This window comes from Pleurodeles waltl, chromosome 2_1, assembly GCF_031143425.1.
Source record: "Pleurodeles waltl isolate 20211129_DDA chromosome 2_1, aPleWal1.hap1.20221129, whole genome shotgun sequence".
Taxonomy (NCBI): domain Eukaryota; kingdom Metazoa; phylum Chordata; class Amphibia; order Caudata; family Salamandridae; genus Pleurodeles; species Pleurodeles waltl.
Genome location: NC_090438.1, coordinates 601,935,209 through 601,957,801, shown reverse-complemented (window position 1 = coordinate 601,957,801; position 22,593 = coordinate 601,935,209). Strand labels below are relative to the sequence as shown.

At 42.4% G+C, this 22,593-nt stretch overlaps 1 protein-coding gene across 2 annotated transcripts in view; it reads right to left on the bottom strand.

The window, feature by feature from the left end:
• SEPTIN7 (septin 7) overlaps positions 1 to 22,593 on the bottom strand; it is a 434,274-nt gene that overhangs the window by 311,806 nt on the left and 99,875 nt on the right. For both annotated transcript variants that reach the window (XM_069215511.1, XM_069215520.1), the window contains exon 2: positions 19,994 to 20,096. In XM_069215511.1, the coding sequence (XP_069071612.1) occupies positions 19,994 to 20,003 (10 nt within the window). In that variant the 5' untranslated portion in view covers positions 20,004 to 20,096. The remainder of the gene's footprint in view (positions 1 to 19,993; positions 20,097 to 22,593) is intronic.

The following is a 22,593-nucleotide window of genomic DNA, read 5'->3' as shown; positions in this document are numbered from 1 at the left end:
GCCTATCCTTGCTGAGGGAGCGAAAGGAGAGAAAACATCCTGGACATGGAATTTATTAGGAAAGCGTAAGCCCATTACTGGCAGGACACTGCTGGCAAACGATGCGTCCACAACAAATCTAAAGAGACCCAAAGCAGTATTACTAATAAACATAGCACAGGTCATCTTTGCTGCGATTGATAATAAAACATTCAGTCTGCGAGTCAGAAGTTTCAGCAAGTGAATTCCTCGCTTTTCCTAGCTCTCGATGCAGACTGCATGAATGAAAACACAGGAAGTGTCCCACCCTAAACCCAAGCGGCTCAACAAAATCTTCAGCCAAGAAAAATACTTTGTCCTTACTGTAGGGTGAATAAGTACCAGGGAATGTTCCGGAGTGCATTTTTTTTCGAACCAAAAGGCAAGGTAAATATAAAGTATTTGTATTTGCAACAAAAGAAAGTTATGCAAAAACATGCACATTTTATGAGGTGCTTTAAAGATGACATCAGAATCACGTGTCTGGCTGCACGCGTTTACAAGTAGAAATGGCTTAAAGTCAGCACACGCTCTGCAGCAGAACTTTGTCAACTAGGAACAGTAGAAGCCTGAAGTGACTTCATTGAACGAGACGCCAACCACTTGAATCCAAAAGTATTCGCCAACCCATCTGCAAACCCTGATGCTTTAAACGTGACCGGACAAAGCTGCGTTTGTTTCTTACGTCCCTACATCAAAGGTGCACAAGTTTACTAAGTCGGGCAAACAGTGAGAATTTGTATGCTTTTAAAAGGATACAGGAAGCGTTCAACCACTGATTACGCGTTTTAAAAAGGAGTAAACAATATGAAATATATTCCTCAGACAAACATTACATTTTGAACGCGCACAGGCAGACCATATACGTAGTATGCTCCTTAGATAGCCTGACCTCTTTAAAAAAAAGATGGGCTGTTTTTATTGTATAAAAAAGTATTACAAAATAATATGGTTAAGTCAAATAAATTAGCTCACTGTTTTCACATGCAGTACAAATATATTTTTTCCTACTAGAAGAAACAACAACCTACTACTACAAGTATGTAATCAATGTATCCTGAATAAAAAAAAAACACATTCTATACGCTATGCAACTAGCGATACACGTACACGCCCAGAGACGCAGTCATATACGACACCATACCAGACCCCTCGCCATGCAAGAAGGTGGTCACGGTTTTAAATCTCAGGGCTTCGTCCCAGTTACTGTAACCCAGTCCACTAACAAATTGCACTTAAACCTAAACTTTTGAATCTTGTCCATCTCTGCCAAGGGCACGGTGGAGCCGACTCTAGTCCAGTTTCGATAGAAATCGGTGAACACTCAAATCGGCCCCGGAAAAATATGCAATGACCTCCCATGTTACGCTACACAAGCACAGAAATCAACCATGTGTTTGATGGCTATGGATAGGTCCCTAAAGGAGCATTATTCTATTGCAGCCGCAAAAGCGATCCAGACTCATTTAGGTGGCATGGCTCAATCACTTCTCGAGCCCCTTTTTCCAGCGAAATATTCCTACCCAAAAACAAACCACTAACATCCGACACCCCCTTCTCCATCTATATCCATTCGATCCCTCCACTTATCTATTCTATCCGTCAATCCATTGATTTACTCACTCTATCATTCAATCCATTAATTTACTCACTATATTCGTCCATCCATCAATTTACTCAACTCTATACCTCCAATTATCCATCAATTTACACACTATGTGTGCTTCAACCTGTCCATCACATTTATCCATCCATTTATCTATCATCCTTCCATCCATCAACTGTCCGTCCAACCGCTGTCCACCCAACCACTTATGCATTTATCCATGGTCCACCCATCCATTTATCCATCCATCCATCCATCCATCCATCCATCCAATGTCCATCTAGCCATACATTGATACATCCATCCATTTATCCATCCAGCAATCAGCTTCCACTGCTATGCCCTGCTTTCAGGACATTACCTTAGCTCACACATCCAAGCATAATGCCATAAAAATATCACCATCCCAGTCCAGCAGTGGCTCAATAGGCACAGAAAACTGACTCTTAGGTGAAACTGGAGGGTCACAAAATCTGCACCCACTGTACTAAACACATAGAGAAAACTTATCTTACGACACCCGTCAAATGTAGGTTCTCTTTACAGAGTGGCCTGGGAAATGCTCTGTTATTTCTGCGCCTCTACACATGCACCACAGATATCACTAACTCCAGAGGCAGGGAAAATTCCACCCATTACAATTTGGACCTCGAGTGTCCACAAAAAAACATGAGGAATTACCAGGGAGATCAGTAATTCCAATTACAATTTCCCTGGCATTTCTTATTTTGTACTCAAATTTAAACCATAATGTTTGGTTAATTTCAGCAGCTGAAAAATCCAGGTTTAAAAAAAAAAAAGAAAGAAAAAAGGAAAAACACAAAGCACAATTTCAAAGGGGCCGATAACTTTTGTTAACTGCTCATTGGATTTAAGTGGCCACTTGTATTGAAACATAAAGAACAGATGATGGACAGAATGCTGAACAATGCCAACATTCACCCCTGGTCACAAAGATCTGGGTGTAGGTCCAAACTGGAATAGCATGGTGAGCTAAAAAATGAGGGTTTAAACCCAGATCTGTGACTGGGGGAGAATGTTTGATTATTTTTCCACATTCCGTCCATCATCAGTTGTTTTTGCAATTGTCACCCTAAGTTGGAAGGGTATGCCCAGACGTGGGTCCCATTGGAAGGGTATGTCACCAGATTCAAGCTAGCCTGGCTGATGAAGTGTGATACCCCCAAAACCGGTCTGAGGACGTCTGTTCCTGATCCAGGGAGGACGTGGCCTAGCAGTTCGGGCTTGACTGTTCCCATGGGGAGCAGGGTCAAGACTGATTTGCATATGGCTGGGTCCAAACTGGAATGGCATGGTGAGCAAAGGAACGATGGAGTAAACCCATATCTGTGACTGGGGGAGAATGTTTGATTTGTTTTGCATTCCATCCATCATCTGTTGTTTTAGCAGCTGTTGTATTGAAGGCCTGGTTTGGGCTAGGCCAAGTTGAAATATCTTTCATGGATGTCTCCATCTGGTAAACGGACATATGTGCCAAGAGGCCAAATAATTGTGGACCGCTGATCTAAAGGAACTCTGAACATTTTATGAAATCCATATGTTCCTGAGAAGAAAAAAATCAGGATAACAGGATAGAGACGAGATTAAAGGAGACAAGGAATAGGCGACACAAGGTAAGATAGATCATAAAGTTAGTGTTACCTTAAGAACATCACAACCACAGAGAGCCCTATTTTGATCATCATAGGCAAAAAATAAATAAAACCCTTACACTAGGAAAACACACACCAAGCCCAGCATTAGCACCAATTTTATCACTCTCGGTAATTTTATCAGGTCTGTACATCTACACAGCTACTATACTAAAATTTAGGAAAGTACAGTCGAACACCAAGCAGCAGCAGGGCCCAGACAGCACAAGCAGATAGACAAGCAGATAACTCAGACCAGGTGCAGGGCAAAATGACCTACACCCCAGGCCCGATACACCAGACGAAAAACCTTACCCCTACAATGCTTGGCCACCAGGTCTTAATATACCTTAATATACCGCACTGTTGGAATGCAATAGCTGTGAAAATTGAACACCAGTATTACTACTCTGGGCATGGTCCATACGCAAAAAACAGCCCATGGATCACTCCACACCCACCTATGCAAAACACAACCACAGACACATCTGCAAGAAAAGCCCCAAGTGGTCAAGTAGATCAACACAGATTTTAAAAAACACATATCATCAGCAGAGCAGTGTAGACACACTGGGCAAGAGGAGTTAGGTAACGCCAGTTCTGGTGTGCGAGCACAGGTATGCATGGCTGTTTGTGTACAAGTGGAGTAAAACAATTTCCTCAGGGCTCAAGGCAAGAAAGTGCCTCATCCTGAGTTCTGACTGGAGAAGAGACCAACCCATAAGGTCCACACCTCCTCTAATTGAGCGAGCCTTCAGGGTATCATTCAATAAGTTAGCAGCAACTAGGCAGAACCTTTCTTTTGGAACACTGAACAAAACAGAGCTTAAAGACTACTGATGTGACGAAATACATTTCCCGAAAAAGATAAGAACAAGCTTAAATATTCATCCTGAATGTCTAGAAACTTTCAGGTTTTTGAAGCAGATTTTCTCTTTAAGGAAGTTAGTTAATTAGCATATACATGAAGTATGTACCCTGCAAGCATCTGTTCGCTGTTGGTTGGACATTACAAGTTGACTCTCTGCTTGTGACCATTGATTAGCAAGGCACTGCTGTATGGCGAAAATGTGTATTCTGGCCTATCGGACACTTGCTATGCATGATACCATCATCCACAGCATTTTTATTACAGTTCTAACTGGCAATGGGCCAGCAGACTGAAAAAGAGGCAGCAGCTATTGGAATGCATCACCCTCCACTAGTTGTGGTAAGTCTTTACTGTGACAGCATTTAAAACTGATCCTAAAAGCAGTTGTACCTGTTGAGGTTGTATATGGAATTTCTTTGCATCTTCAGGAAACCCTAAGTTGTAGAGAAGATTGAGAAGCATGTGAGAGTGTGCCAGACATTTCTTTCTGCTGACACCCTTGATCATCCAGTCTAGATAAGGGAAAACATGGGTGTCCCCTCATGAGGTGGAAGAAATGACATCAAGCCATTTGGTAAAGACCCTTGAGGCTGTTGTAACCCCGAAAGGCAGTACTGTGAACTGGGAGACAGGCTGACCTGATGTCAAGAATGGGCACTAGGGCTCAGTCTTTTTTTTTTTTTTTTTTTTTTTTTTTTTAAGAGAGTACATGGAGTATATACCTTGTCCTTACTGGTGTAGGGGTACCACCTATATAGTGCCCTTTTAAAGGAGGACCTCAACTTCCTCTTAAAAAGGGTGAGGTGCCTCTGGCTGAATACCTGTTGCCATGGTGGTATGTTGGATGAAGTGGGATCTGAGGCCATGTTGGACAAATGTGCCAATGGATTTAAGCTAGCCTGGCTGATGAAGAGTGATACCCTGAAACCGGTCCCAGGATGCTTGTTTCTGGACCTGGCCTGGCAATTGGGGCTGGACTGTTCCCATGAGGAACAGGGTCAAGACTGATATTCATATGGCTGGGTCCAAACTGGGGTGGCATGGTGAGCAAAAGATCGGTGAATTAAACCCAGATCTGTGACTGGGGTGAGTGTTTGAAAAGTTTCAACACTCCGTCCTTCATCCTTTTGCGTTGCTAAAGACTACAGTAAGAACCAAACATTCCAAGGTGATTCCTACAAGCTGTGAGGGGAAATTCCTTACCCTCCCGACAGCAGGTTTTATGTGATTGGGAGTGGGGTGAGGGGGAGGGTAGGGATGGGGGCTTGGGCAAGTCAGTGCTTGGGGGCGGAGGCTCCCACTTGGGGACTGTATGTACCCCTGCCTCCACCGTTATCTCTACAGCTGCCTCTTTAATGCACCCTCATATTTTGTGGGTCATGAAACGTCTGTTGCGCTGGTAAATTTGTGGCTGGGTGTTGTGGCTGTTTATTTCGGTCTCTTGTGGGTTTAATCTGTGAAACATACCCCCTGGGAATGAACACACAGACACACACACACACACAGACACACACACAGACACACAGACACACACACACACACACACACCCTCCCTCTCATTTGGGTTTATCAGTATGTTTCTTTATTATTTCCAACATTTCATTCAACCTGGTTATCAAAAACATGTTCCCCATCAAATATAATGTTGAGGAGGTATTGTTGGACCACTGGCCAATACTCTGAGCCAAGTATGCCTATGAACAAGTAACCAGGATTGACACTGAGGGGCTGCATCAAGGGTGCATTGTATTTTCGCAAAGGAGAACATTAACCCTTTCCAACAAGCTCCTCGGCCAGTTTCCCATAGACCTTGGGGAGATGCTGCATTAGTGCTTCCATCTTCACCTAATGAAATCTATCATATTTTGGGAGGAACTCCACAGTTTGGGATGCACCGCATGTGGTAGCACCTACTGTGACCTACTTCCAGGAACATCTATTCACTAACTTTCTATCTGTGGGTGGGATGTCCCTTGTGACCTGTGCTGATGCCCTCTTTCTGGCAGCTGAACCACCAGGAAGTCTGTAGGAACCTGTTCCCCAATGTAAATGGGGCACTCAGGAGAGGAATGTATTTCTTTTCAATGAGGGGGTATTTAACAACCCTGGACTTGACAAGGCTGACCTTAACATCCCCCTAAACACAGGTAAGAACAAAAAGCTATATTCAGTATTAAAGAGGGTCATGAACAAAAAGGCTTTCTCTTCTTCAAAGATGTGTAGGCGAAGTTGTGGTAGCGAAGTGCTCTCTGTATTGAAGCAGGATAAGCTGCAGTGACGTCTGGTGGCAATGGTTTGGCTGGGTATGGCTATGTGATCCACAGCAGGTCAACACTGTATGTATCGAATAGCCCCCCCCCCCCCCCTCCTCTGCAACTGTAGGCTTGTCGTTATGATGCCCCTCCCAGTAGGGGCCGCATGGTTCTGAGAAGGAGTTAACAGACCCTTCTGGGGACTCTGGTGGAGGAGGCAGTGGTGAGACTGGTCAAAGTGGTGGTATGTCAGGCTGTGGTGAAGAAGGTGGTGCAGGCAAAGATGAAGTGTGTTGTGCCTGCTTTGGTATGCTGGGCAGAGGAGGAAAATGTGATGTCTGGTTCTCGCGTTCCTTAGGCATTGGGTGCCAAGGCCCATTATATTAGAGTTACTCCTCAAAAGTGAGCCTTTGCTTCCTTGAAACTGGGCGATGCATAGAAATCGGCCTCAGCTGTGGAGGCTTTGCTGAAATTGCACCTCTGTCGGGGTGAATGAAAAGCCACTTTTGTCCAGTGTTGAGCTTCGCCGCCACTCTGGCGAGAATGAGAGCCTCCGAAGTTTGAGTAGGTGCTGAGGGAGTTGTCTGACAGCACTGTCTCAGGGCTGGATGTGTGCTTTGTGAGTGGTGTGCCTGAGAGGGGGCTGTTAACTCTCCCTCAACATCAAGGAGATCCTGATCACAGAAAAAGTCTAAAGAGTCCAACAGGTTCTCATGCTGCATCCTCAAATGACTCCAGCATCTGCCTTTCTGTGGTACCCAAGTGTACTGCTGCACCAGACGGCCAGGCAAAAGAAGCAGTTTGTCTCCTGGTGCTCAGACCTCAGGCTGATTGGGCCACTAGTGTTCTGTATTACAATGCTGGCAGAATCAAAAGTGAGTTTGTTCCATCTGCTGACATTCTCCAAAGCACAGTCCTCAGTAGCTGTGTTGAAGCTAAATCAATGTATTACGCTGATCACGTGGAATCGAGGTTGGTGTGAGCAAAGACATCATTATCGGAGGAGGTTTAACAAGTCTGAAGCCAATGGCAGAATCTAAAGGTGGAGTTGGTGCCCATCAGCATTGTTATCTAAGGAAGGAGTCACTATATATATCCCACGTTTTGAAGCTTCTTTGAAGAAAAACAACTTGTAATGTTCAGATCCAACAATAAATGGCAGTGGTATGCAAAGCATATGCATCTACAATCATACATGCTAGGAACAGTTAACCCTACACATATATTGCTGCAACATTATTCAAGAAACTGACTCGGAGGTGTGGAGATCTTACCTATAAACGCAAATCATGAGTGAGGGGGAAAGAACATACGCACAAATGTCATATAATAGAAAATCCAGTATAATACAGATTAGATAGAGCATTCACTCAAGAACAGTACAGGAAATTGACCTACACAGGAATCTTAGGTGCGCGATCTAATATAACTGATTGCTTAGGATAGTTTTAAAGGTGACCTTGGCACTGAAGGAGAGTCACTTTGGTTGGAATGTTCACTATCGTACCAGGATAGTGGGGTGCAGAGAGAAAGGTTGCCTTAATATGGATGGTATCTTATCTCCTACCTGGGGAAAAGAAGCCCATGTCCATTAAAAGCACACAGTCTACTTACTTAAAGACTTTTAAAAAAACTGTTGGGGGTTAAGCAGTGGCCCTCAAAGAGGAAACGGTCTTAACATCCCTTTCCAAATTGCAAATAAGGGGGGAGGCTACGCTTTCACATACCCATCTGTGATTTGGAAAGACTTGCAAATGCCGTTTTGTAAATCAAATAACCTTCTTCGACTCACAACAGGACAGTTGTAAAGGGGCTTTTGCACACTGTGAAAAGCCCTCTAACAGTTGCAAATCTTGAGCTGTTGCGAACCACATGTTTATGGCCACGAAACAGCTTTCTACATCTGACCAGTTATTAATTATGGATGAACAGGATATTAATACAGGAAATTAATACACAAGTGTTTGAGACTCTAAAGGATAGTCGGTAAGTGCAATATACTTTCCCTAATTGTTTATGTTCACTGAGTAAACATTTTAAAGTGGCTTATCATCCATCCAGTGAGCGCATCACAAGACTACTCAAAAGACTATTCAAAAGGATACCAAAATTATAAATCGTATTAGGATTTGGCAGGAACCAGCCCCTGATTATAATTTTTAAATAAATAATGTTACCAAAATCTTGATTACCCATCAAGTCACCAGTAGTTGAAGTTGAGCTTTTTAGGTCGAGCGTACGCGTACAACCTCTTGTATACTTACAAGTATACTTCTTCTGTGGGCTTCCAGCTGTTTCATTTGTTAGTTTCAGTGTCATTTAAAAATCCTTGCTTGCTAGTGGTAAGTCATGCCTCTTTGCCCCTTCTCCTTCTCCTTGCTTCTTCTGTGTGAGAGCAGAGACTAACTACTGTATAATTACGCTTCGTCCTGTTTATCTGGTCTGATCTGCTTCTGTCCATGGAAGCTTTCCTTTTCATTTGCAGATCATACTTCCTCTGAGCTTAGCTGTAATCAAGGCTATAAAATCAGGCTGTTATCTTGGTCACGTTTGGTATTTGTGGGCTCTCTCCACCCTCTCTCAGCTGCTTGGCTCCCGCCCTTCCTTGGTCTGGATTTTCTTTATCAAGTGTGCCTGCCTTTGGGGTGCTGAGAGCAAGGGAGGAGGATCGCTTGTAATTGCTTACAGCCTAGGCACCCAGCACTACCAGGGCTCTGCAATCCTTAAAGGCAGTGCCCACTTCTGCTCCACACTGGGATCCCACTCGCAGCTCCATCAGTGCACCTCAGTTCACACACTCCAGCCATAGCCAGTGCGAGGAACCCCACATGCACTACCTTGTCAGAGCACCTCAGTTCTTGCAGTCAGTACACTCTGCTGCTCCAGTACTGGGACTTCTGTTGCAGCTCCATCAGTGCACCTCAGTTCAAGAAATCCAAGCCCTCAGCCAGCCTTGTGCCAGTGCCAGGAACCCCACATGCACTGCCTGCCAGAGCACCTCAGTTCTAGCAGTCCATACACTCTGCTGCTCTAGTACTTGGACCTCGGTTGCAGCTTCATCAGTGCACCTCAGTTCACGAAATCCAAGCCCTCAGCTGTGCAAGTGCCAGGAACCCTACACGTGCCGTCTGCCAGAGCACCTCAGTTCTTGAAGTCAGTGCACTCTGCTGGTCCAGTACTGGGTCCTCGGGAACAGCTCCATCAGTGCACCTCAGTTCACAAACTAAAAGCCCTCATATGCAACAGTGCCAGGAACCCCACACAGGCTCTCTGCCAGAGCACCTCAGTTGATGCAGTCAGTACACTCTGCTGCTCCAGTACTGGGACCTTGGGTGCACCTTCATCAGTGCACCTCCGTTCTACCCAGGCAAGGTCATCTCCTTTCCTATACTGGGGCCCTGCTCACAAAAGACCAAAACACAGCTCAGCCAGTGCACCTCAAATCTAACATCCAATGCCACTGTTGATGGGAACCACCAAAGTCTGCCAGAATCCATCAACTGTAACATTCAGTATACATTTCTTCTCAAGACTCCTTGCTTCTGTGCTTCAGAGGCAATGCCACTCCCAGGCTGGGCCCCACTCGCAGCTTCACCAGGGCACCTCCAGGACAACAGTCAGCAACACTGGCATGCCAATACTAGGTTTCACACATAGCCCCATTATCATACCTCACTTCTGGCCTTGTGTGCCGACTTCTGTTTGAGGACGTGGGGGAGGAAATTACATTTATTCTTAGCTGCCATCTTTAATTTGGGAGGGTCTGTTTCACCTATCTCACTCAGTTCTTTCCTTTGCTCTGTTTCCTCTCAATGTTTTCTTTCTCCCCCACTTTACTCTTTCCAGCTATTAAAACCCACATTTGCTCTTTCAACTGTTTTTTTCCTATTCCTCTCCCTTCTTTATTTCCCTTTTCCTCTTTCTACCTCCACATTCAAACTCGCAAAACGTAGTTTTTTGCCTTCTTTCATTCCTCTCTTTTTCCTTCATCAGGCATTCATTCTTTCACTATTTTTTCCTCTTCCCTTCATTCTTTGTCTTTATTTGCTCTGTCCTTTGGCTCGGTATGCATCCTTTCACCTTTTTTTTTATTTTTATTTTTTTTAGCTCTTTCTTCTTTCCTTTCTCTGGTGTTTTTCTTACCTTTATCTGTCAATTCATGTTTTACTATAATTCCCTCTTTTTCCCAACCGCATGTGGAAGCTGTAAGCTACTTGTCAGCTTTCCCATTTTGTGTATGGGAAATGTGTCAGGCAGCAAAAGAACCAGGGCATATGTGTACTGTTTCTTTCACCATCTCTCTTTTTTTCTCTAATGTCCATTTTTCTCATTTTCACACTTCATTATTTTTATCTCTTTATCTTTAGTTCGCTAGCTTCCAACCCCTTTTTTTCTTTTGACTCACACATTTGCAGTATTTCATCTCTTAGTTGTCTCTCCATTTTCTCGTTCTTTCTTTCCCTTCTTTTATTTCTTTGAAACCCCTTTTTTTCCTCCTTTTTTCTGCTGCCTTTTTTAGCTTCCTCTGCCCCATCCTCTTTCTCTCCTGAGGTCTAGTTATCAATGGAGCAACAACTGCAGTGGCACCAGGGCCAAGAGATCTACGGACCGCACTAAACTCTAATTACTGCTGTATTTTCCTGCCAAAATTCCAGTTAACCATATTCCTTTCATGCTCTAGGGCCTATGACACAGTTACTACGGTACTTGTCCTCTCCATCTTTAATCCCGATTCCCTCTTTCCTTTCACCTTCCTATACGTCCTAAATTATATTTTTGTTATGGTGTTTTGAGCATTACACTTTAATGACAAAAGTTTATTTCTTATAAAGGTTTATATGATATTTGTATATGTTTTAAGATATAGGAAGAAGGTAAATGGAAGTGCTTTAGTTAAATGCTGGGCCACTGGATCTATATGGCAAGAAAAGAAGACATTATGAGGCAGGGTTGAGCAATTTATGTGGCAAGAAAAATCCAGTTATGAATTTAAACGCCAATATCTCTTACTCAAGAAACGGTGATACCCATTGAATTTGCAAATGCTTGTTAATTATGCTATAATAGTGTTATGGCTATGGACAGAAAGAAGAGATTCCAAATGTAGACCCTGCTACTTTTACTCGAATTATAAAGCTGCGACTTCGGAAGCCAGAGTTGCAGAACCTCCCCTGTGTGAAGTGCAGTATAATAAAGTGGTGAGCAGAAAGGCACGTCTTTGTATTATTTTTTAACAGGTGGTGAATTAAAGTAGGCTAAAATGATCATTCCTGCCTCAGATCAGAAATGTTTGTTTATTCAGCATTAAGTATCAGCAACACCTTTTCTTATAGGTCATAACATCGTCTTTGGAACATCATGGACCAAACAGAGGTATCGGACAGAGATTTAAGCGCAAAGTTTTCAGGAAAATATAGGCCCAGCTGGAAGAACGTGGCTATGTTTGGAAATCTAAGCCAAAATTGTGGAACTTATAAAATCTAGTGCAATTAGGCAATTGCTTTGCTCACATCTTCAACCCACCTTGGCCAGTAGTAGGCAGCAGGCTGTGGCTAAAGATTTTTCTGATGCTTTCTACATCACCCTCTAAATGGCACCCATCGCGGACTCCTTTTGTGGTATTGTTTAAAGGCAAGGAAAACCATTTCATAATGCTTGCTCCAGCTTGTTACCCTTCAGTTTGGCTATTGTGTGGCATACTGTGACACTCATGGGAGACAAAGCTATGTAAAAAGCGCAGTGATCTAAGGAAACAGATATGTGGACCTAAGAAGCGATCAGCAGTAATTATTTGATACCACCTCATGGCCCAACTACCTGTTCATTCAAAGAGCCTCCTGGAGTTTAGTGACTACGTCTGTCTATTTAGATGATTAGACTTATGGGTTTCATCCAGGAGTGATCTTCAGAGGAGAGAGTGTTTATTGGATGCAACAGTCATGAGAATAATGCGGACTGAAACTGGGTGCGCTAAACCAGGGAGAGTACTTATGTTGTTTACGTCTCTATACATACACGTCTGTCCCTACCATCCATTATGGATGAGTACAGCAAAAACTGTTACTGCTTTCAGGCCTGTTCCTTAACTCTCAGGTAATCCGTGTGACCTAACACAGCGATCCTTAACCTTCTGACTTTTGTTGCATTTCCGAACGCTCCCCCTCCCTACCCTTCCATCATGGATTCACTGCTGGAAACTAGGGACCCCAGCCTGACCAGTGTCTACGATTTGAATCTCAATACACAACATACCAGGAACAAGTACACATCAAAAAATACACAAGCTATGAAATATTTAATTTAATTCACAAAAATTGATATTTGTAATGGTTGGGTCGGAGCTTTTTTTGTTTTCAACACTTGCTTTTAGTTCAAAAATATAAAGGGGTATTATGCTAGATTCTAGAATTTCACTTTGCCTTTTTTGCACCCAATGCATGCTATCATTTGTTAGCACATACCAGTGCCTCAATTGGGGCCACCAATTGTCCCTACTAGATTCTTTTTTGCTGTGCCTGCCCTACCAACTTAATTTTTAGCCTCCAATTAAAAATTCCTTTCATTTACAGTACAGTTAAAAAAATATATATTTTCATATATATATAGATCATGAATATGCCAATATTTAATTTTAAAAAACCACAGACCCCCAGAATAGACTTTGTAGACCCAGGAAAACAACCACGGACTTAAAAAAATAATTTGTTAAGGCGACCCAAGTATTTTATTTCTTATTAAGACGTTTGTTTGCTTGGGAAACATTTCAAGTTGTTTTCTCACTGTTTCAACTGACTGGAGATTTTTTTAGTTTTAAATTAGGGTGTTTTATCTTATGAAACCAGTCAAGTTATTTTATCTTGGAAGATGTCTGACTTTCTGTTCTCTTGAGTTCTCAATTAATAGCGATCTTTATTTGCTCCAGTTGTGTGAATTTTAAACCTGTTTTATGTGCTTTAGGCGATTCTCTTTACTTCTGCATCAAAAGTTGGGCGTCATTGCTCCCAGCCGCAGTTTGACATGTTCTTTACCACAAACCTGTAATACTGGAATCCTTTTTGGGGGTGATCTGGAGCTGGTAAAGGCTCCCAAAATGCTTCCCATTAGGGACGTGTTCATAGTTTACTGAAATTCCTCTTTTAATGTTTAACCAAGTCTAACATGCTAGACCGGTTTTATTGCACTCTGCAAGCTGGACTCATTTTCCTCAAATTGGGTAGAATTAATAATAAGGCACACAATCTAGCTATCTGCTGTTCGTGGTTATGGAATGTAACCAGGACATCAGCGTAGCCTCACTGACGCTCTTTCAGCCTTGCAGGCCGGTGCCTGGCGTAGTGTTTCCGGTTTGCCTACATTCAGCTCTGGCAGAGACCAGGCACTCCGCCTTCTCAGGTGCTCATTGACATTCTTTCTTTGCTGCTCTCCGTCGTCAGTTTCGAGACGGATCAGACGACCTGGCCGAGTCTTGTGCTGTATTCGTCAGGTCCATCACCTCAATGTTCACATGAAAGGTGAAGTAACCCTTAGTTGAGGAAACCCTTTTTTGTTAGTAGATTCATCTAATGATAAATACGAATCTTGCAATGCGTGCATTCGTTACATTCATAATCCTTACATATCTGAAAAGGACGACCTACATATCAGTATAGATGCTCATTACTATTTGAATCATTTAAACTGAAAGCGGTTTCGCAACAAATCGTTTACCGAGGGCTGTGGAATAAGAAAAAAGGGTGCGGGACGAGCATGTATTTTTTTTTCAGCTGCCGTGGAAACCTGACTTTTTAACCTAAACATGCGTTCCAATCATCATGAGATAAAGCTCCATACATCAAGACAGAAAAATATACGTTTTTACTCGATCCTCCTGTCTCCAAGTTTACATGAAGGCGTAGGAGCCCGCCTGCATGTTTGCTGCCCGAATCACTCGAGGCAGGCGAGCACAGGATACCATTTTCAATCAAAACACGACACAAGCAGCAAATAAAAAAAACTGCACAAGAAATGTCGGTTAGACATTTGCATGCTAAAACATTCATGTGTGGTTTGCATCACAAATGATTCCCCCAGAGAAATAGGGTCACACTTTTACATCCTGTAGAGCAGAAAGTGCAAAACATCTCAGTCAACCACCAGAATCTACCATCAGTCGACAAAGATTGTTCGCAGTACTTCCCAACACGCCAGCGTATTTTTGTCAATAATGGCCACGTGACACTGAGTGCAATTACACTGCTTAATTAGCAGTCCTGGGCAATCATTGCTCTACTACCCAGAGTAATAAAAATTGACAAGTAAATGCTTTGTGTACAGCCTTTTGACCCCCAACCCCTCTAGCAACTACATACAGTTCACTACACCTCGCAGTGACCAGGCCTCCTCATCACTCAAAGATCTCGTGGAGGGCACACATCACTCAACAGGAGTAGACGCAAAATTCTTAAAACTTGCTCAACCCAATGCACAACTGAGCTCAAAAGTGCACATTTTAATAAAATATATACGGCCTCCAAGTGGACAGTGAAAGAATCCCAACTCTTACGTACAAACCCTGCTTCCCTCCAAACCGAGGGCCTCTTAGCCACAGCAAGCAATTTAAGTCCCCAGCTGTAGATAAGTGCATTGCAAAACTCCATCTCTGCATTTGCAAGTAACCAATCACAGGAGCGCAAATTGCAACCTGCAAATATTCATTACGCGTTTTTTTTATGACCCCTTACTAACGTACAAAGTACATCAGTAATGTATACGAGTCACATTGTAAGCTGTAGACCTGTGAGCGCAAATTGCACATCCCCGATTTGTGAATGGGAATATTACATTACGTCTAAAATCAGCCGCGATTTTAACTTGCAACTATTGGGTTACAACAACGTTCTCTGTATCATGTACGACAATCCTCCAGCAGTTAAACCAAAACGCAAACATCTTTTTGGAAGGATTGCGTCTGGCGTCCTAGTATAAGCACATGCTTAGAAAGCAGAATCTATTGTTTTTAGGGGGTTTAGAGGTGAAGAGTTTCAGGAATGCAAAATGTTGTCTTCGGACCGGCATTTCTGTCGCACCAAAGGGACTCGTCGTTTCTCTGGTTAGACTTTTTAACTTGACATTGCATCTGCCCAGCAAACTCAGTCTATTGCCAACAGGGACGCCAAAACAGTCCTCAAGTCCATGTGCAGCAACCGTTCTAGCATTAATGCCAGTAGCTCATGTACCCCAAGATCGGAGCACCCCCATATGGTAATCAATAAATTCTATTCTAGCATTCAAATTCAGGATACAACACACAGCACAGGTCGGAAAAGGACAACATTCCTCTATTCTATCACGTAGATCAGTTGCGTGGATCTCCAGCCCCTGAACTGTTTAATCCAGGTACGACCCAACATTGCACAGAGTCGCTTGTGAGGCCCTCTAACACTTCTTTTTCTGTCCACAATAGTGTTTTAATATTTGGTACTATCTTCCCGATTTGTTGGAAGGGCTGACCTCATGAAAACCTTTAACTTGTAGTCAAATGGCCTCTCCTGACACTTGATGCTCAAAATCCTTTGGATGCTCTTGAAGACAACACTGAGGTGCAATGGATTTGCCTTTTTGTTTCTGGTATTTGATCTGTTCACTAAGGTGTCTGCTGTATAGACCAGATATTTCTCCAGACGATGAGTGTGCCGCTCTCCACACCCACTCTTGCGTGTTTCAAAGAGGCTGCATAAGGTGCAAATGGAAAGGTGTGCTGCCCACTCTTATGGTCAGTACCCTTGTGAAGCAAAGCCTCCATCTCTAGTAGTAGAAAGTTCTCTCTAAACTTACTCTGCTTGGGCACCAGAAGTCTCCACAGCTCTTGCGGTTCACTGCAGCAACTGGCCAACTTACGCACTAGACACCTTGGCCCAGCCCCTTCTCACAAAATGGTTTCTCCTGGCTGCCCTTGCTTCAAACTCGAGCAGGAGATTGCCTAAGATGGCTACCACTAACCCTCTCAGTTACCACAGTCAGAGGTCAGAGCCGAGAGGGGGTGGAAGGCCAAAACAATGTTTAACCCTAGATTCAATACCTTGTTTTCAGTATCTATTGAGGGACACTAGCTTTCCATAGATGTGTATTTTTTTAAAGAATAGCAGGCACTTGCAGGAAGCAGACACTTTAGTATCTTGGTCGTGGCCAGTGCAAAAAAAACTACTTTTTTAAAATCAATTTCGATAAAGTTAAAAATTGGACACTGTATGAAATCCATTTTTTCTGCATGGTCACTATATTTTTTGCCTTCTGCTGGACTCCCTACATTGTTGTCTACTTTAGAACTCTGTTTCAGTACAGTTTATCCCTGCTAACCACAGAGATAGTACCTGGGATCCCCCTTTAAACATGGTCGAATCAGCATACTCCTATTTAGTATATTTAAACTGCCTAGAAGTCTGGTATATATCATACAAAATGTACCGAAACCATGGAAGTCAAACTCTACTATTGGGCCTCAGCACCTATTGTGCCATCCAGAATAGCAGAAGTTCAAATATAGCTTCAGGTCTAGTACTGCAGCCTCACGTGCAAAACATGCCCTGGGACCTGTCAAAATAAAAACGTTTGATAGGTAAAAACCTACCTTTTAAATATAAGTAAGTCACCCTTATGTGACCCTTGTAGCCCACACAGTAGGGTGCATGATATGTAAAACTGGCTCATGTAGATAATTACTGTTACCATGTCCCTATAGTGAGATGGCTCTAAAAGCTACTTTCACAGTGGCAGGCTTGGCTGTCCACCATTTAAGGAATGGAACTATCTAGAAAAATAATTACATCACTATTTAATACAAATCCAATTTAATGGTGAAGTTGTTTTTTTTAATAAATATTAAGGGAAAGTAACCTTTAACTACTTGAAATGTCAGAGGGTTAATTAGCTAAGTCTCTGTCAGCTCTCAGCCTGAGCTTTGCTTTGAATAGATGTAAAAAAGGTGTAAAATATCTCCAAAAGGCAAACAATAGGCAGACCCCAATGAGGACTCCTCTGATCCACAGAAAATGCAGGGTTGGGACGGCAGGCATTCTATTTTACATTATATTGTCAAATTCTGCTTGGCAGGTCTGCTGCATCAAATGACGCACTTGGGGCACACTTGAAAGGGAGAGAACAGCTTGCCAAGAGAATCCTTGTATTTCCACTGTCTAATTGCTAGAGGGCCCTGCTTTTGTCCTACTAGAGTTCTGTCTCTGGGTTTGCTGTGGGTACAATGATTGTCTCACACTGAATTTTAGAGTTAAATGTGGGAGGACACTAAGCTTACCATAGTACCCAAACACATCCCAGTCATCAGAACCCACGTTTAGCGTGTCTGAAGATTTTTAGCATCTTGAAAATGCACTGAAACAAGCCATTCTGGACCCGTTTGTAGGAAGGAACTGCTGCAAAACTGGGTAGAGAAAACTGTGGGAACTTTAAGCTCATTTGTTAGGGTGTGACCAGGAATCACTCCCATCCAGTGGTTACTGCAAAGCATAAATATGCTCCAGGCACCCAATTCAGAACACTTTTGGGCCTGAGGAAGATCATAAGAGAACTGACCAGCTGTATGTGACCTGCTCCCACTTGTACTCAGGACAAAAAGTGGACGCTAATGGTCATTTTATGACCTGCTGTGTAGCTACAGGGAGATTTCTGCAAGAGGTCTTTTCAGGGAAGTGCCCAGCTGACCAGAACCTTGCTTTTGGCTTCTGCCTGACAACCGGAGTCTCTCTAAGTGCAAACTCCGAGGTCCTTGGGGCCTAAGAAGCGAACGCCTGTGGTGGATTGAGACTAAAACACAAAGTCAAAAGGTAAAATCTATGACTAGGATGAACCTGTTGGTGTGTCCGAACTGGGGTTTCATCACAGTCAGCCTCAAATTACACCTGGGTCCCGGACTGCCGCAACCATGACTAACATGGTGAGTTGTGGCACTAATCCTACTTAAAACTTTAAAAATGCGTACTTCTGGTTCCTGTAAGTGGAGTTTTGTCATCTTGTTTTTTAGAACAATGGAGTAAATTTTTATTCAATTTAGGATTTTTAATGTTTTGCATTTTAATTTTATTACTACTGTTACACTACGACAATACTTTACAAATTACACTAAGTTAAGCCCATCCCCTCTGTGTCATAGGTAACAGGGGGTTGAGCTCCGGTTAATTTAGTGATGCAGAGGGTTCACCCTAACAATGATTGGGGAGGGTAACTGATCACTTCAAGGTATAATCACAAATAATAATAAAACTTATTACAGAGCAATGTATCATTTTGCTTTTTAAGGAACCAGTTTAAAAAATATAGAAACTTGCAACATCTTCAAAAAAAAAAAAAAAAGCTTGGTGACCAACGGTAAACTATGTGACATATATTAGAAACGTATTTTAGTTACCAATACTACAGCCTTTACATTTCTCACCTGCTGCATGAGAACACGACTACTCATCTATGCATGCTTTTAGAATATGAAAAAGAAGAGCTTTAGGACAAAAAACCCACACAGTTGAGAACAAAACATAAGGGTGACATCTTTGGAATCTAAAACGGACGTATGGTTGGTTAAACACATATTGATACCGAATGTTTATCAAAATACAACAAGAATAAATGTTTGACTGAAATTGCGTAGAAGGGTTCAAATCATCAGTGTACTATGTAGAGGCATGGTGATGCAAAGAAGGAAAAGGTAGAAAAAAAATTAAGGACTAAAGTACCATGAAGCAAGAATAATAATAATAATAAATAAATAAATAAAGAAACATAAAGCCCTCCGACCACAGAACACTGTCCCGAAATTCTTGCTTCTGGACCTGGGTGACGAACGTCTGACAACTAATGTACATAATCCTAAACTTGAGGTGCTTCCAACAGGAAATATATCCGAACGCCATCAAACATTTTTACAATGAATCATTAATTCACCTTTGATTCAGAAAACATGAGATTTGGTAAAAAATACACTCAGAGCATTTAGTAGCCCCTATGGTGGACAATGATCCTTGTAAACAAACTGTATCAACGTCTCACTTAAGCAACAACTATTTCCCCTGCAGGTCTCTCTGTGGAAGCAATCTGGATCCCAAAAAATCAAACCGGTTATTGAAAACATTTCAGTTTCACTTTTGAAAGGGATGATTTAAGTACTGCAACTTGATGTCAATTCGTGCTGTTTTCAAGGCAGGAGAAATGATGGGATTCAAACGTTTCATCAGTTCACTTCAACACCTCATTTGCTATTGACCGGTTCCTCTTCATAGACAAAAATAAATAGCTAACTTCCAGAGGAGAAAGGTTCTTTAATTTGGATATTGGTTTCTTATTTGTGTTTAAAGCTTTCTGTGAAGTAATGTTATTATGTTATGTCTACTGTACTCAACATTAGATCAGTTGTTAGTCTCAGCACTTCACGGAATCAGAAAAATGTCTGAGTTCAACCACTCGTCACTGGGGCTGGACTGTTTTACTTTTGTAGTATTGTTTCAGATGTATGGTGGCCTTCGGAATATATTGCAATAGTGTTATAGGACAAATATCGAAGACAAATAATCAGATCAAACGTGAATAAGGAAGGCACAAACTGACTTACCTACAACCATAAGCGTGAACTCAAACCCCCTTTTCACAGACTTTCTATAGACTTGATTTGGAAGATTTGCAAAACCCACATATCCTTCAAGGTTCTTCTGTTGCTAAAATTCAAATATGAGTGAGATTAGTAATAGTGAGTGAAGGACACAAGAAAAACATTTGAAAATAATTGATCTAGATTGAAAATAGGAAACTTTAGGATTAAATCATTTTATTGACATGAATCACAAATGTAGCTCATTTGTGCAGGTCACCCACATTGCCCACGATAGTCCTCACGGAAGAATTACACAATGCAATGAACAAAATTTCCACTGGTGTCACTACGAACTTCTGTGATGCTACTGGTTTGGGAAGTTGAGGCCGAGAGGGAAGGAAAGGGAAGAAAAATGGTACAAAAGGGGGAACACAGAGAAGGGAGCACACTTTAATAGGAACAGAACTCCCCTGGGACCCGTCACCCAGCTTGCAATAGGTAGGAAGAAAATTAAGGGATATCACATTGCAAGGTTTCAGTACTCAAGCTATCACTTCCGAAGGCCCGAATCAATTTGCAGAGTAAGTCCATCAATAAAGGATCTCGTACGCCATAAGTGTTACAGAATATGTACTCCTTTTCAGCATGTCAGGGTTTTTGCATCACTGGGTTCGGAACAGTCTTCTCTATACCATACACGAACCAACAGTTCGCTGCAGAGGGGCTGCACCCGACCAGGCGGGACTTAAGTGTGCATCATCACCAGGCCAGCGTTGTTTCAGAACCCACCCAGATGTCAAAACAAACCTGTCATGTGAAGGTTTTACAGGCGCTCTCTTTGTCCGGGTTTGGTACACTAGAAAAGGGGCTCTGTAGCAGGAGCTCTAATTGTGAAATGTGCTACAGCCATTTACTTAGGTCTTCCCACTTTAGCATGACAGAGTACAATGCAGGCTGCGATCTAGAAAGCGATTCCATGCAACTATGAAGTCTGGTCTTTTTCGGGATGCCCAAAGGACACAAGTGACTTGTAAATGTTTCTCTGCATGGGTGGCTAGATGCAGAAAAACAGGTGGACAACACTTTTTCCTGAAATACACGGACGTTCATAGATACCTTCTTCTTGAGAATATTAATCTGTCTAGTCAAAGTTGCTGATAGCAAAAGGACAATCACCCGCAGGTATTCCTGATGTACTGCATACATACAATTAAAACGGTGCCTCATTACACCGTCTAGTACTTAGTTTAGCTGCCATTCTGGGGCAGCTCTAGCTATCAGAGGAAAGGTTCCTGAATAGCCTTGCATGAACTCCTTAATGGCACAGTGAAGTAAGAGACTGACTTGGGCGGAATCCTATGTTGAAAAATCGCTGCTAGGCGGACTCTGCTCAACTAGAATTTGAGGCCTAGTTCCGCTTTGTATAAAGGTACCCAGGAGCAAATGTTTTTCATCTCAACGTGTAAGTTTCTTTATGTCAACTGTACCTTGGCAGCTATCCAGATGTATGTGGAACTTTGAGAAGTTTCACATATTACTTAGCAGGCCCTAAGCAGCCAGGCTATCAGCATTTGTATATTGTACACATCTCAACCTGGCTGACTTGCTGCAGGACACCTGGGTTTAGAAGCAGTATTTGTTCTAGGACCCTGGTCAACAGACGTGGGATGAATGCAATCTACTTGGCAATGACATCTTCCCAGAACCCAAGGGTCAGTGCTGTTAAGCCCAAGCTGAATCCACAAGGGTAAGATTCTAGTTAGCTTTCTTCACTTGCATAACAGTGTGGAATCTGGGTGGGGAGCATAAACAAGCAGGAAAATATTCTGCATAGTGAAATTGAAAACACTTTTCCCATCTCATTCTGGTATTAGGGATATTCATAGGTGGTCAATGACGATTGCTGAAGTTGGTTCTCTTTTTGATAAGATTACTCTAGTCTGCATTTATTTGTCTTCTAGCATCTTTCCGGTCACCGAAATGTCAGCTTTGTGCCATAGCCTATCATCATGTCCCAAGAAAGTAGTGCCACTGGTCACATTTAATAAGGACTGACTTTTGCAGATGGCATACATGTTCCTACCTTCTTCGCCCAGAGTGATCATGCATGTTGCAGATAAGTTCAAAGAAGGTTTATCACCGAAGTTACCAAAATTCATTAAGTTTTCACTTGATTTAGAAGGCACCCCAGAGATTTGTATTTCTTTTCAAGAAGGGCAAAGTTAGGCAAGTGTGGTGGCAATGTTCATATTTCAAAGTAGGCTCTGTTGACAGTGATGCAGTAAAGGCCTGACAGACCTGCACATCCCGAGTCAAACAGGAAGCACTTATTTATCGCAGTTGAAATATGCAAGTCAAAATTATATGATGCTTTCACAATGGAATTTGCTTATATTTCCTGACTTCGAAATCCTGAGCACTGTTTCTCCAGGTCCTTCAATCAGGACTATGTAGTCATATCTTTCGCTACCCTTGCATCTATATCTGGTAGGATTCCTTCTTGTCACTGACCCCTCCCCTTCATAATCCTCTTCCTACACCTCACCATGAAAGGCCAAGTGGCTTTTATTATATATATATATATATATATATATATATATATATATATATACACATACACA